The sequence below is a fragment of the Nycticebus coucang genome, chromosome 7, assembly GCF_027406575.1.
Source record: "Nycticebus coucang isolate mNycCou1 chromosome 7, mNycCou1.pri, whole genome shotgun sequence".
In the NCBI taxonomy this organism is placed as follows: Eukaryota; Metazoa; Chordata; class Mammalia; order Primates; family Lorisidae; genus Nycticebus; species Nycticebus coucang.
In genome coordinates this window covers 66,407,421-66,423,652 of record NC_069786.1, presented here as the reverse complement: position 1 = coordinate 66,423,652, position 16,232 = coordinate 66,407,421, and the positions used below count along the sequence as shown (strand labels likewise).

Genomic DNA, 16,232 nt, shown 5'->3' with positions numbered 1-16,232 from the left:
TTATAAGTTGGACAAAGACAGTGAAAACCTCATGATAGGAATGAGTGTCAGAAGCCAAAAGCCTCAAAGATACCAAAGACAGGCGGTGCAGTTTATTATCACGAGGTGGTGGTGATCACCAGATGGTTCAGAGTCCCCTGTCCTCACTGCCACGGCCTTATGTAAGGATCTGCTTACAGCCAGAGCCATGCACTGCCCAGGAAGAAGGGAGAGGAAGGAGGGAGAGAAGAAGCCCTTAAAAAACAGTATTAACCTGGGCGGCGCTTGTGGCTCATAGGAGTAGGGTGCTGGCCCCATATGCCAGAGGTGGTGGGTTCAAACCCAACCCCAGCCAAAAACTGCAAAAAAAAAAAAAACAAAAAAACCGCAGTACTTACCTGAATGACTTCGCTTTGAACTAAGCTGGGAAAATGGGACATAAACACTGAAATTTGCCCCTTCCCAAAGAAGCCACTCAATTGGACTTAAGTTTAACAAAATGGGTTAGAATCAGTCATGTGCTTCAGTTAGCCAGGGGCGGGGGCGGGGGGGGGCTTCAAGAACAAAGTTGAGTTCACTTAGGAAGAAGAAAGTCATCTCTCTGTTCTCTACAGTTTGTCACTCTCAGGTTTATCACCTGCTACTCAATAACAACTATGACACAATCCTTAGGCTCAGAGACCCAGGCGTGGACGTGAGTATGGAACGTGGAAGTTCAGTGGCACTGGAGAAGGGAGGGTGAGCTCTGCGGAGGGAAGGCGGAAAGGGAACAGATCGTCTGGGAAATCTTCCTAGAGGATATAACACTTGCCCTGAGTATGAAGGACAAATGGGTTTGGGGCAGGTGGACAAGATGGGGAAGATGGGGAAGGGCATCTTGGGAGAAAACATGGAGTCACTGTGTGTAAAGAAAGGAATCATGAAAGAGTGAGGGAGGTGTGTGTGTGTGTGTGCGCAAGTGTGCATGAGTTCTAAACACTGTGCTGCTTTTGAGACAAAGGATCCCCAGGATCCCAGTGCAGGGAGATGGGGAAGGAAGATGGGGGACAGGGAATGACAGGTATGTCCTGAATAAGAAGTAGAAGCCTTTATTAGATATATTATTACAGAAAGATAAAATTAGTTAAGGGAAATAAGCAATAAGCTTCAACAGATTTGAGGCAGAAGGTCTTGATGTTCAGATTTGCATTCTAGAAAAACGACATGGGCAGCGGATTGGAGGATGGACGGAAGACAACCACCGGGATACCGATGAGGAGATGTCAAGGGGGCAGAGTTAGGAGGGAGGCAAAGTCAAGAGCTGGGAGGATGAAAAGAGGGGACAAATGCGGGAGCCTTTTATGTGATAAAATTGATAGGAAGTTCTAAGCACCTGCATGTAGAAGGTAAAGAAGAGACAGTCTTGGGAAACTGTGAGAAATAGTTATGAAAATACCGATAAAGTTCTTTGCTCTTCTAAAACAAAAGCAGTAATAGGAATCCAGGCAGGACGGCACCTTCGTCAGGTCCACTCCCCAGCCTGGCTCACACTTCAGGGAGGCGCGTGCTTTCTTGAATTGTAAGTCTGCTATTAAAATTCCACCAACAGAAAATTTAAATTAAAGGCTGGGTGATGATCTAAGAGAATGCAACCCTGGAATTTTCCCCTGATACCTCATTTTGGTCTCACTCCTGCCCTACTTTAAGTGTGGCCAATTTTTGCACTTGGCCTCTTCAGTGATATTTTATACAGCTAGCCAACTTATAAACTTTCTTTCTAACTCTGGAACCTATGAAGGGATTAAAAGCTGCTATTAGTCAGCAGGATCAAACTCAACTATGGATTTAAAAACAACAAAGGGATCTTACTCAGTTGGTATCTTTTGTTCACTAAATGTCAGAGTTTAAGAGCTGTCTGACTTCCCACGATTCATAGAAACGTATAATTAAACTGCTCAGAGAACCTTTAAAGGAAGCTGTCCTGTGAAGTTGATAAGCCCACCAGTAAGGTTTTAAAGGGAAGTGTGTGGGTTACAAAGAAAAGACTGTGGGCACTTGGATATAAAAAAGAGAAAGCAGGTACAACTGGCAGTTGTCTAACCAGAGTAAATGTTTGGTGAAATGGGCTGAACATTTTAAAAGCATAACAAGGAATTACAGTTAAATGTATCAGATAAAATAATCCCCTTCCAGCTGTAAGAAGGCAGCCAAGCCTCCTACCCCACCCCCGAGGGTTGGCACATCAATCCTTCATTCCCACCTACTCTGCCAACCATCAGATTCAAACACAGAGGTGTGTCTCCATCCCTGCAGTTCCTGCCTACACCCTGAGCATTCAGGAAATGTGGCAGTTTGACGCCTCTAGAATTTAATGAGCATTTTGCTCCAAACCAAGAAAATAGCAAAATCATTTACATTTCTCATCTATTTTCTAACGTTATTGAATATTGATTCAATCACAGTATGTCATTTGCTAAGACAGTCATAAGTTTAAGCAATACAATGTTCCTTGCTCAATAAGCCATCCACTTTCCTCTACATTACTAAAGAATGATCCATGCAACACAATCACCAGACCTTTATTCTAGCCTAGGCTCCAACTTTCAAGTAGATTCTATACCAGCATATTGATTTGACCTAGTCAGATTGCAAAATTAAGAGGAATTTCTTTTCTGTGCCATTTTGATCAATAGACTTTGTCTTTCAGGGGTGTTAGTTTCTATAGAGAACATAAAGCAAAATTCAAGGATAGTCAAAATTACTCTGTATTCCTAAGGAGCCATCATGTTGAACACTGCCCACCTCTCTGTGTTGGGAAGGATCATGTTTATTTTACTACCCTGTTTTCCCAAAAATAAGACATCCTCCGAAAATAAGACCTACTTACAGGAAAGATAAGACGTCCCCTGAAAATAAGACCTAGCACGTCTTTGGGAGCACACCTTAAAATAAGACACTGCCTTATTTTGGGCTAACCAGCGTAAGGACGAGGTGAAGTCACTGGCTTGCAACTAGATGAATGAAAGCTTTGTCACTTGAAATTCTAGATCTTCAGTAGGAGTACAAAGATGCTCACACCACACCATGAGACTCCCACCTCCCATCTCAGTCTCTCTTCAGAGAATGTGCTTACGGACTAGAGCTGCCGGTGTGGGCAGAATCACTTCCGTTCCTGAACTTGACTCCCTCTCTTTTCTTAAAGACGTACAACACGTGCATGCAGGATGTAAGTCTGTTGCATTTCAAAGTTCTCCCCTTCTTCTCCAGTCCCAGTATTCTCTGCCTTCATCTTGACTCCCAGCGTTCCAGTAGCCCTCCTTCTAGAACTTGATGGAATGCACTGTCCACGACAGTGTTCAATGCTCCCATGCTTTCTACCCAACATTGGTCAATCAGAACCTACCAGTCCTATGTTCCAGACCATCAGAGTCTGGCTAAGACCATGATTTGTTAACATGGTAAATTTAATTCATGCCACTTTAATTTAATTCATGCCACTTTAATCACTTTAACTCATCATAAGTGATTCTCTTATGGCAATGACTAAGTTTGATACATAACGCTCCCAAAGATAGTTAGGCCTAGACTGTACTGTCTAGGACCTTGAATAAAAGCAGAAAGTGGACGGAGTACTCTATCTTTCTTTCTCTATGGGAGGAAAAAATATTTTTAAAAAACTAATTCTTTTACCTGGCTTAAAAACAAAGATTTGGGGGTTTTGTTGGGGGGAGGGGTTGTTTACAGCCTCATTTACTAGTACTTTAAACCATTTCTTTTAAGTAAAATACTTTATTCATGCTGAAATTAATAGTTCCCACCTGCTAAAGGTGGTACACTAAAAGGAGAAAGAAAAAAATAGCCCATGTCTTAGCACTTAGTAGGTATCTTTTCTGAGTATTTTTTTCTTAAAAGTCTAATTTCCTATTGTGCTTATTTCTCATAGGTGAGAGATAATAGACCTTTTAGCTTTTTAAAAATGTAATATTCACTTAAAATAAAATGTATTCACAAATTTTCCAAAACATTATCACATCTGAGTGTTTTTTCTCCATATCTTTCTAATACAGTCGGTGCCTATCATGAAGGAAAGCTTTTGTTTGCTTTCTACTAACAGTAATGAATTTCAGAAATGACATTTTTATTTGCTTTTGTTTTCAGAGTTGTAATGATTTAAGGGGAATATTAATAATGTGTTTCTATCCTCTGGAATTGCTCTGTGGAATAGCTTCTCACTGGCCCTTTCATCAAGTTAGGCAAGGAAAGAGTAAAAGCAACATAAATTTAACCTCAATATACAGAAGGAGGAGAATGTTATTAAATGGGTCATAATTTTCTCGTGTGAGACTCCTAAAGCATGCCTCTAAAAGCTACAGAAGGGGCAAAACGGGGGGCTGCATGGACTGTCATTACCATCCCACTCTGTGTGCCAGTGTGGTCAGGAAGTGATGCAATCCCAGGAAGTGGTGCAATCCCAAACACATATGTGTTTCCATGATGCAACACATGGCCTCGCAGGTAGCAGCAGCGCATGGGGATAGAAAAGTGCAGAAGCGTGGTTTTCCCTCCAATTCCGCCCTATAATGGGTTCTGTTGCTCCCCTCTCTGGGCCTCAACTGAATGCTGGGTGACTGAAACATATAATTAAACTGCTCAGAGAACCTTTAAAGGAAGCTGTCCTGTGAAGGTGATAAGTCTACCAGTAAGGTTTTAAAGCGCAGCATGTGGGTTATAGAGAAAAGACTGTGGGCACTTGGATATAAAAAAGAGAAAGCAGGTACAACTGGCAATTGTCTACCGAGAGGCTTCTTCTAGTATCCGGAGTCCAGGAATCCCTTTGTTTCTATAAGGTTATTGGAGGCACTGAATGTACGTAACCATCCAGCAGACTGGTTCCCATGGTACATCCTGGGACAGAAAAGACTGAAGATATCCAGCATCCCATACCATCAACTTCGGCCTGTGCCAAAACAACCAGCAAACGTCATAAACGCAGCATATTGTGTTGCTGGGGAGTGAATAATTCAGCATTTCAGGTCACCTTCATTATCTGTGCATGGTCATTCTGAAAAGGCAGGAGACAGTTGGCAGGCGAGCATCTGAGCCAGGCTCAGTTCATAGGGCTGGGCTCCCTCTCATCTTTCAAGCCATAAGCACCCTTCCTAGCTGCTGTGCCATTACCAGGGTGCTGTGCATGACGGTCCCTCCTCACCAGGAAGAGCATTCACTCGCCAGGTGGCCTCAGGTCTGAGCAGCCCACCAGCCTGCCTGCCTGATCACACAGAGGGAAGGCTCTTTGTTAGGTCCTGGAAAACTCCTGAAAGATCTAGTTCTCTATGTCAGAATGTAGTCTTTTTGAGTCAGAAGGGGAAAAGGAGCAGATTTCCTAGTCCCAAGATTTCCTAGTCCCTGTACTTCTGTCTCTAAGAGACAGCTCCTTGCAGGGCTGAGGATAAATATAATCAAGACGCCAGCAACAATACCATTTCCAAACATAGGAAGGTTGCTTAAAGAGCCTCACTGACAGGATAAAATCCTAATATTCTTGGGGCTGGGGGAAAGGCGGGGAGTTAATAAAACCCAAAAGAGGATAATGTGAGAAATGTGGGGAATGACTTAGCCAGACAGCGAAAGGGACAATGATAATTCCTGAAAACCCAAACCCCTCACATCTTTATATTCTGAGGAAGGCAACTGATGCGACAGAAATATTCAAACCAGTTTCCCTACAGATAATCCCCTTTAAATATAACAAATGAATTCCCATACATGGTTGCTGTGGCAGCCAGTACATTCTGTCCCATGCCGGGGCCCTCTCAGAGCCAGGAACATTTGGACTAGAGGCACCAGATGGCGAAGTGAGGTCTGGCCCGTCCTCCCGGTGCTTCTCCCTCAAGGCTTCCGCCTGTGTCTACACGCTCCGGCATCACCTATGTGGCCTCAGGCACAGAGGCCAGGGCTGCTTCAGAGGGGCAGAGTCAAGAACAAATGAGGTCGAGCCTAGTGAGAATGTGGCCGTAGGTCTGTCCTAATATCCCAGTTCACACGTTGTCATTATTGTCCTTGTCACTGAATTCTATTTGTGGAGAATTGAGCCTTTTGTTCCCAGATGCACACATTTATTCCCATTAACAAGGAAGAAAGAGCGCAGGACTACAGTGGATTCTGTGATGTGGACGCTGCTTGGAATATTGACTGCTCCCTGCTCCTAGCTCCCAGGGGCATACCTCATTAGAAATCGCCCTCCTCCCTGGAGGGAGGAAACTGCCTCTCTCCAAGCCATGCTTCCTCCGGGGCTGGAACACAGACAATGATTGGCTGATGTGGAGATACAATTCAGAACAACTCTGAAAAAGCCTCCCTGCACTCCAGTTCCCCAGAGGATCAGTTGAAGCCTCTGCTGCTCCCATGTCACTGTTCAATGTGCCCCTGGCCTCCTCCTGCCTGCCTCACTTTCTTCTGCTTCTATCTCTGTCAAGAATTCTCTAATAAAACTTCCAACCCTTCAGAGTCAGCTTCAGGAAACTTCGTCTAAGATGAGGACTAATGAACATGAATGGGCAAATGGACAAGAAAACCTGGGGTTCACAGTTTTTGAAAATGAGTGGCAACCAATTGGAACATGTTTACTGTGAACTGTTCCCAGTTTAGGGAAGAAAATAAATGTTTCCAATTATATCCCTGCATTTACTCTGTACTAGAAGAAAAGATTATTAAACTTTTGAAGCAGAGAAATAAGAATCTTGTCAGCATCTGGCCTACCCTGTAAGAACTGCAGAGGAGAATTCCGCATCTGGTGAGGTACCTGCGACACGAAGGAGGGACCTGCTGTTTATTCGCATGAGTTCTACCCTCCAAAAAAAGGTCACAACTGGGACGATAAAACTTCTGCTTGCCTTGGCACTCTATTCAGATCACAGGTTCCTCCGTGGGAGCCTCTTACCTCCAGGACCAGCCAGAGCTGTCCCCCCACACAGTGATCCGCTTTGTAAAACATCCCGAAAAACTTGACAACGTTGGGATGATTAGGAAGGAATTGCAAAATGTTGTATTCTGCCTCAATTTCTTCATCCATATCCTAAACAGAGCAGAAAAATGCATGCTGGGCTAAGTTTAATGTGTAAAGAATACAGACATGATAACACATTCAAGTAATCACGTAATCATATTTACTATGGATTTCTAATGCCATCATTACCGTATATTCAAAATACCTAACAATAAACATTCAGATCGCAATTTAAACCTTCTAAATTGTTCGTGTTGCTTTTGTTGTTGTTATATGATAAAATATATTGAAAAATATCTGAATTTTCAAAGCAGTTAAGGAGAAGTAGCTCATATAGATCCCACCACAGGAGAGAAAACAACATACAGATTATTACATCAGTGCAGGGAAATGTCAGCTGAAGATAATCAAATATTAGCTCAGAGCGGTGGCTCATCCCTGTAATCCTGTGGGAGGATCACTTGAGGCTGGGAGTTTGATACCAGCCTAGGCAAGAGTGAGTTCCCACCTCTACCAACAAATTAAAAATATAGCCAGGCCCATGGGGTTGTGGTGCCTAGAGCTCTAGCTACTTGGGAGGCTGAGTCAGGAGGATCACTTGAGCCCAGGAGTTTGAGGTTGCAGTGAACTGTGATGATGCCACCGCACCCAAGCCTGGATGACAGAGCCAAGACTCTGTCATAAAAAAAAAAAAAAGATAATCGAATATCACAAGTCTGAGTCACTTGGTAACGTACAGGCAGACCAGGTAGTGAATCATGTCACTCTTTGCAAGAGAATAACTTTTGAAGAGCTCAGAGGTCCCAAAACCAAAACAAAAGCAAAATGAACAAGCAACAAGAGGTAAGTTTTAACTCCAAGTGGAGTCCATTCAGAGAAGATGACAAATCATGACCCATTTTGAGACTTCACGCCAGATTTCAAGAAAATTATCCCTAATATCAAGAAAAGAAGGCTTGGCGCCCGTAGCACAGTGGTTACGGCGCCAGTCACATACACTGAGGGTGGTGGGTTTGAACCCTGCCTGGGCCAGCTAAACAACAATGACAGCTGTAACAAAAATAATAGCCAGGTGTTGTGGCGGGTGCCTGTAGTCCCAGCTACTTGGGAGGCTGAGGCAAGAGAATCTCTTAAGCCGAACAGTTTGAGGTTGCTGTGAGCTGTTACATCACGGCACTCTACCCAGGGCAACATAGTGAGATTCTGTCTCCAAAAAAAAAAAAAAAATTGAAAACTCAATGTTCATGAAATACTAGATTGTGGATACAATTTACTACTGTTACTCACACTGACTGGATCCAGGATTTTCACGGCAGCCAGGCTCCCATCTCTCTTGTTAGTTACCTTGTAGACTTTACCATAGGTACCTTTACCAATGGTCTCTATAATTTCCCAGGTGTCCGTTGGATCTGGAAGTGATTCAAGTCTAAGCATCATAGGATTGTAGTGAAATAATCCATATAGATGTTTCCTGGTGGGGAAAAAAGTTTGGTATACAAAATACATCACAAGATTAGAGGCAGAGGGCTTTCCAAACAAAAATATTTTTATTTCTTAACCAGCATCCTTGTGTTACTTTTCCTTTTTATTTTCTTCCTCTAGTTTAAATAGACTTTGGTTTTTTCTTTTTTGCAAAAATAACTGAAAGCCTCCTCAACAAATGGTAATAGATGATAGAATAGAGAAGTAACATGACTCTGGAACATTCTAAAATATGATTCTAAAAGTGGAGATTATATACACACTGCAATAGGTAGTAAAATGGCCAAACAGGATGTTCTGGTCATGACTGGACAGTCATCTCAATGGACTGCTGAGTCACAGCTGCTGTGGCTGCTGCCAGGAAGGTGGCCCAAAACCATAAATCTAAAACCTCTGTCCCCAGGTTATGGTAACCTTGACCAGAGCTCCCTGATGGCCACTGGAAACTAATCCCCAACCTTTGTGTACAAAGTCTGGGCTGCTAATAAGGAGACTTGGGTGCATGGACCAAGCATCAATCAATACCACAGCACTTATTACCGCACAGGTCTTGGGCTACAAAGATTAGCCAAGCTCAGATCCCATCTATACAGCAACAGCCAAGTAAGGGAATCATGTCGCAGGATTAACCAAGAGGTACAAACTCACCTTGCCTTAGTTAGCACTCTATTTAATAAGTACATAGCTCAGTGGAGTTTAAGTATCAACAGTAAGCTTGGCAGGCAAAGTCACCCAAGACTGATGCCGTGGAAAAGCCCCTTCAGTTTCAGACCCTGCATACAGTTTTAGACTGTATGCAGGGTCCCAACTTTGGTCTGCTTCTAAAGCCCAGGGGAGAGACCTCTGGGCTCCACCAGCAAGAGCCATGGCATCTGACCCATACCATGGCTCAGTGTCCACCCAGGATAAGCATTTCTGCCTCAGGCTGGGCATTCTGCATCTTCCATTGCAAAGCCTTTTGATCTGTAATAAAGATTCATTTTTTCCCTAACCCTGTGTGATTGGAGCATTTCAAATATACTGAAAACCAATACAAACAAACAAAACAACAAAGGGGCCTGCAACCAGTAAAATACCTTGAGGGCCCAGGCCACGCCCACCCTGGGCTGAGGCCCTCATCCAGGAAGGTTGGCCAGTGAAACAGCTCCTGCCTCTCACATGCTGGTTTCAAGATTCTCAGAAACTATAATCTCCCCTCCTACCCAGTGTTGCACAAAACCAATCTTCCTCACCAGTGCTCCACAATTTTTGCCATATCAGTGTATCATCTGTGCTATTACTTTTAAATTACTTGCTTTTTCACTGAAATGAATGTCTATTAAAGGCACTTTATAGTACTACCCTAAATACAAAACCAGTATCATTTGTCATATATCAAATGATATCAACTGCAAAAAGATGATTACACTAAAAACAACAGGGAGTTATTTAAGGCCAGTCAGATACTATTGGCCCTGGGCTCCAGCCTCAGGTTCCTCTTTTTTTTGCAAAGGGAGATCTTCTAGAAATGAAGAGAAATTAAAGGCTAGCACAAACTTGTCCTTTGATGTCATCAGAAGACTGAAAGAGAATTAATTAGCAAAGCAATAACTCTGTCATGATATGATTCAGTGTTCTTTACTGCAAGAGCCTCAAAACCTCTTGACACCTGAGAACATTGCTCTAGGCTTGGCTTCTGTAAGAGCAAAATGTAGGACCAGCCCAGGGTGCTGGTTAAGGCAAGACAGGGTGGAGAGAGCACTGAGATGACAGTCCACCAGCCTAAGTGTCATTATCTTACACTTACCAGTGCGGCCCTTGTTTCTCATCAGCAGAGACAACTGCTGCATCTGGGCTTAGCAGTGGGACTTACCAGCACTCAAGCCAATCTTGACCCTGCCCTGACCAGCCATGAGACTTGGGCTAGTTACTCTGTCTCCGTGCCTCAGTTTCTTCACCTGCATCATGGGACAGCTGAAGTGTTAGTGAAGCTGCCTACTTCACAGAGCAGTTACTAGGATTAGGAGGTGATAGTCAAATCCAGTGAGCACAGTAAGAGCCCAGTGAGGATCATCTGTCATCACAACAGCCCGGCACCAACACCTGCCCCAGCATCAGCAAGGCCTAACAAACACTTTCCCATTTTGCTTTATTTCCCATTTAACCACTGACTGAGAGTTAAATGAATTTTGCTCCAATCAGTTATTAGATTCAAACAGATGGCTGAATTTATCTGAATTCATCCAACATGTGCAAATGAAATTGATTCAGTGTGTGCAAATGAATTTAAATCATAGAATGTGAAAAGCAAGAGAGGACCCCAGAGGCCTTCAAATCAAATGGTTTTCTAATGATTTCAGGATATAAAACTCTTCTGTTGAATTCATCTCTCTTAGGATGCTGATGTGTAAGCTGAAAAAAGGGCCACCATTCTGTCTGAGGTGGGCTAGGGAACTGAACACCTCCCTGTGCCCCATGGAAGCCCGATGAGCTCATTGACCATCCTGATTGCTTGGGACTGTCTCCATTTTAGTACTGAAAATCTTACACACTGGGAAAACTCTCAGAACAGGGCAAAGCAGGACAACTTGTCACCCTAGCCTCTATGGCCTTCCAAGAACATGCAGCTCCTCGAGCACCTTTAGAAAACCACTGATTAAGCACCCCCACCTGTCACTGGCTGAACTGTGCCCACTCATAATTCCTATGTTGAAGTCCTATCAGAAGGTGGCAGCATTTGGGGATAGCACCTCTGTGGCTCAGTGAGTAGGGCGCCGGCCCCATATGCTGAGGGTGGCGGGTTCAAACCCAGCCCCGGCCAAACTGCAACAACAACAACAAAAAATAGCTGGGCGTTGTGGCGAGCGCCTGTAGTCCCAGCTACTTGGGAGGCTGAGGCAAGAGAATCACGTAAGCCCAAGAGCTGGAGGTTGCTGTGAGCTGTGTGACACCATGGCACTCTACTGAGGGCAGTAAAGTGAGACTCTGTCTCTACAAAAAAAAAAAAAAAAAAAGAGGTAATTAAGATCAAATGAGATCATCTGTGGGGGCCCCGTAAGAAAAGACCAGGACACAGACACAGAGGGGAGACCATGTGAAGTCACAGGAAAAAGACAACCCTCCATGAGCCAGGAACTCAACCCTGCTGACACCCTGATCTTGGACTTCCAACCTCCAGAACTGTGGAGGTAAGCTTCTGTTGCGTAGGCCACACAGTCTGTGGCATTTAGTTACGGCAGCCCCCATTCTGCAGATAAAGAAATTAAAGCCCAGATTGGTGATGCAACTGTTTAGGGGCAATGCAAGAATGGATGAGAATTCAGGCCCAATCCTGTGACCTTTGTTCTATAGGATAGAATGAAAAGAGTCAGCTGGTTAACAATGGTTCATTCATTCTAACCCACTGTACACATATGAAAACATTCTCTGGGCAAATACCCTAGTCACAGGGAGGCTAAGTGCCCCACAGACCTAATGACCAACAATCTCTGCTCCCCCTGAAATGAGAACAACTCATCCAGAGGACTCATCTACAGTTGGCTCAATGATGGGTGAGCAGACGGCCAACCAATCAGGATCCACCTCAAGGTCCACTATATCCTCTCTAGGCATCCATAGACAAGGTTAAATAAAGGTGCAACAGAGCAGGTGCATTATTAACATGGCTGCCTGTCTTCTGTCTTTAAAATCAATACTTCACTCCATAAACTCTCTGACAATCGATTAAGCAATCAAGCCAAACCCTGGCTGTTTACACAGCCTGTAAAGGAAGTTATAATCAGGGCCTGAGAGGCAGCTGAAAGCAGCCCTTCAGAGATCCAAGAAGCTGCTCCTCGCCAGGACACCAAGCTTGAGGGTAGACTGCACTGCTGCCTATGTCTGTGTTTGAGGCATGGCAGAGCTAGGGCCTCACAGAAATAACTGATAAAAAAAAAAAAAAGGGCCAAGAGCAGTTTAGAGTGAGAGGGATAATACCTGGAAACGGAAGAACTCTGAAGAACCCTCAGAAATCCCTAAAGAGGCATGTAGGCTTCTTACAGTCCCAGAAATGGGAGCTCCATGCATTTATTTGGACATGAAATGAAAGAGTCATCTCAGGAGCTAGAAATTGTAGGTTAGACAACCTATTCTAGTTGTCATGAAAGACAAATAGAAGGACAAGCTCTATCTAGGAGAGGTGTTGATGGTACATGTCAGTGAGGAAGAGGCTCGCACAGTTCAAAGACTAATCGGAAGTTCAGCTGACCTGGATGTGTCTGTGTGTGAGCTGCTCTAAAACCATTTGAAGAAGACATGGTTTTTGTATATAGCATATGTTATGTTAAGCTGATGCCAGTGACAGCTTTCTCATCAAAGTCACTACTCTCTCACAGCCAGATTCTGATGATCTCCCATCTTCCTGTGACATCCAAACCCTTTCACTACTGGGAAAAGCCAGGTTGTTAGCAAGGCAAAGAGGACATCACCTAGGAAAGCTATTTCTCTTTAGTGAATAAGGTAACTTGGGTGTTAAAGGAATATTTTCCTATCTTTGCTAATATCATTGTTAGCCAGGTATCTAGGAAATATTCAAACTTCTCATTACTTAAGCCACTGTCTATATAGACAGATGTGTATATAGACATGTGTATAAAAGACTTTCCTTGGAAGTTAAGAACAACTATCTTTTTCTTGTCTCTTTTTTTCTTTCATTCATTTCGGCAAACTCCGAATGGGCAGAGGCTGTATCTGTCTATGCTGGTTGAGAAAGCAGGCTCTCTATAATCTTTCTGCTGACAAGAACAAATGAAACTGAACATCACCTCTGTTTGTGATTAACAGCAAAGGGGACTGGTCAGCTCAGAGAACAGCTCAGCTCCAGATTTATGACCACAAGACAGGGATGACTTGCCCATGTTTAAACATCACATCATGGTGAGCTGTTTCACATATGGCTCTAAACTAATAGCCCAACCACCACTTTATCTTATCAGGATTGAATATCTAAAGACTTGTATAGTGGTTTTGTCTTCAATTATCAGCAGTGGACATACTTAAAAAAAAATAAGTCATGAAAGATTCTATGGTTAGGTTTTTGTCAAACATTGCACCATAGAGATTTTGACTCTCTAGCACTGCAAAAAAGAGAAAGCTGGGCATTACGCTTTTGGATGGAACTATATCCCTCCTCTAGAAACAATGTTGCCAAAAAAAATTAAACCTGAATGTGATCAAGCTTCCAGATCAGTAGTCTCCAACCTTTTTGGCACCAGGGACTGGTTTCATGGAAGACAATTTTTCCACAGACCAGGGGTGTATGGGGGAGTAGTTTGGGGATGATTAAAGTGCATTACATTTATTGCACACTTTATTTTTATTATTATTAAATTGTAACATATAATGAAATAATTCTACATCTCCTCATACTGCAGAATCAGTGGGAGCCCTGAGCTTGTTTTCCTGCAACTAGACAGTCCCATCTGGGGGTGATGGGAGACAGTGACGCCTGAAGTGTGTTGCTTATGTCCTCAGCTCCACTCAGATTATCAGCTATCAGGTTCTCATAAGAAGACCATGTAGTTGTTCACTACCTGTGGAGGGGCTGTTGAGGGGGTGGCATGGAAAGAAAACTCTCTTGCTCAGTATTTCCAGTGCAATAACCAATGAGGCTCAGAGGGGCAAGCAATTGACATGCTCAGAAAGTAGCAAGTAAGTGCTGCCTAAAACAAAGAACTCAGGGGTCTTTTATTGAGCATGAAAAGTGTATATGTGTAACACAGCATGGAACAAAAAGTTAATTATAGACAGAAATTCTAACCCCATTATTCCACATAAGGATAAGAGTCATTTTTTTACCATGACAATAAAGAACCAGGAAGTAATAGGAAAAAGTAAAAGAGAACATCTTTTTCTTTTTTTAATTGTTTGGGATTCATTGAGGGATACAAAGAATTAGGTTACACTGATTGCATTTGTTAGACAAAGACCCTCTTATAATTGTGTGCCACCCCCAAGAAGTGTGCCATACACTGTGACCCCCCCCATCTCCCTCCCTTCTCCCCTCTCTCCACTTGCTCATCCCTCTTCCCCACCCCCTGCTTGCATTAAATCATCTACTGGCTTCATATTAGAATTTAGTACAATGGATTCTTGCTTCTCCATTCTTGTGATGCTTTGCTAAGGATAATGTGTTCCAACTCAATCCAGCTTAATACAAAAGATGTAAAGTCACATTTTTTTAATGGCTGAATAATATTCTATGGCATACATACACCACAGCTTGTTAATAATTCCTGGGTTGGTGGGCATTTAGGCTGTTTCTACATTTTGGTGATTGAATATTGAGCTGTGATAAATAGTCTAGTGCAAATATCCTTATGATAAAAGGATTATTTTTCTTCTGGGTAGATGCCTAGTAATGGGATTGCAGGATCAAATGGGAGGTCTAATTTGAGTTCTTTGAGGATTCTCCATACTTCCTTCCAAAAAGGTTGTATTAGTTTGCAGTCCCACCAGAAGTGTAAAAGTGTTCCTTCTCCCCACATCCACACAAGCATCAACAGCTTTGAGACTTTGTGATATGGGCCATTCTCACTGGGGTTAGGTGATACCTCAGCATAGTTTTTATTTGCATTTCGCTGATGATTAGAGATCATGAGCATTTTGTCATATGTTCATTAGCCATTCATCTGTCTTCTTTAGAGAAGGTTCTATTCGTGTCTCTTGCCCATGATACATGGGATTGTTGGCTCTTTTCTGTTGATTAATTTGAGTTCTCTGTAGATCCTTGTTATCAAGCTTTTGTCTGATTCATAATATGCAAATATCTTTTCCTGTTCCAAAGGTTGTCTATTTGCTTTGGTTGTTGTTTCTTTAGCTGTACAGAAGCTTTTAAGTTTAATTAAGTCCCATTTGTTTATTCTTGTTGTTGTTGCAATTGCCACAGAAGTCTTCATAAATTCTTTCCCTAGGCCAAGATCTTCAAGTGTTTTCCCCACACTTTCTTTTAGGATTTTTATTGTTTCATGCCTTAGATTTAAATCTTTTATCCATATTTCTTTCTCCTTTTTTTTAGAGACAGAGTCTCACTTTGTTGCTCTCAGTAGAGTGCTGTGGCATCACAGGTCACAGCAACCTCCAGCTCTTGGGCTTCAGTGATTCTCTTGCTTCAGCCTACTGAGTAGCTTGGACTATAGGTGCCTGCCACAATATACCTGGCCATTTTTTTGTTGCAGTTTGGCTGGGGCTGGGTTCAAATCCACTATCCCCAGGATATGAGGCTGGCACCCTACTCACTGAGCACAGGTGCTGCCCCCCTTTTATCCACCTTGAATCAATTTTTCCTTGCCTTTTTTTTTGTTGTTGTTGTTGTTGTTGAGACAGAGTTCTACCCTATTCCCTGAGCAGAGTGCAATGGCATCATAGCTCACTGAAACCTCAGACTCAGGCTGTAGGCATCCTGCTGCCTCAGCCTCCAAAACCACTGGGATTACAGGCACTCGCTACAGTGCCCAGCTGGTTTTTTCAATTTTTTTCATGAGTCAGGATCTCACTCTTGCTCAGACAAGCCATGAACTCCTGCTGAGCTCAAGCAATCTTCCCGCCTCAGCCTTCCACAGTGCTAGGATTACAGGCGTGAGCCACTGCAACTGGCTTGAATCAATTTTTTTAAGTGGTGAGAGGTACAGGTCCAGTTTCAGTCTTTTACATGTGCTTATCCAGTTCTTCCAACACCATTTATTGAAGAGGAATTCTTTTCCTCATGGTATGTTCTTGTTTGGTTTATCAAAGATCAGGCGGTTGTAAAATGTTAGTTTCATTCAGTTCC

At 43.1% G+C, this 16,232-nt stretch overlaps 1 protein-coding gene across 1 annotated transcript in view; it reads right to left on the bottom strand.

The window, feature by feature from the left end:
- The window catches only part of MYO3B (myosin IIIB), a 493,981-nt gene extending 485,511 nt beyond the window's left edge, over positions 1-8,470 (bottom strand). The window contains 2 exon segments of the mRNA XM_053596463.1: positions 6,899-7,033; positions 8,252-8,470. Of these exon segments, the coding sequence (XP_053452438.1) occupies positions 6,899-7,033; positions 8,252-8,470 (354 nt within the window).
- Between the last annotated feature and the right edge of the window lie 7,762 nt (positions 8,471-16,232).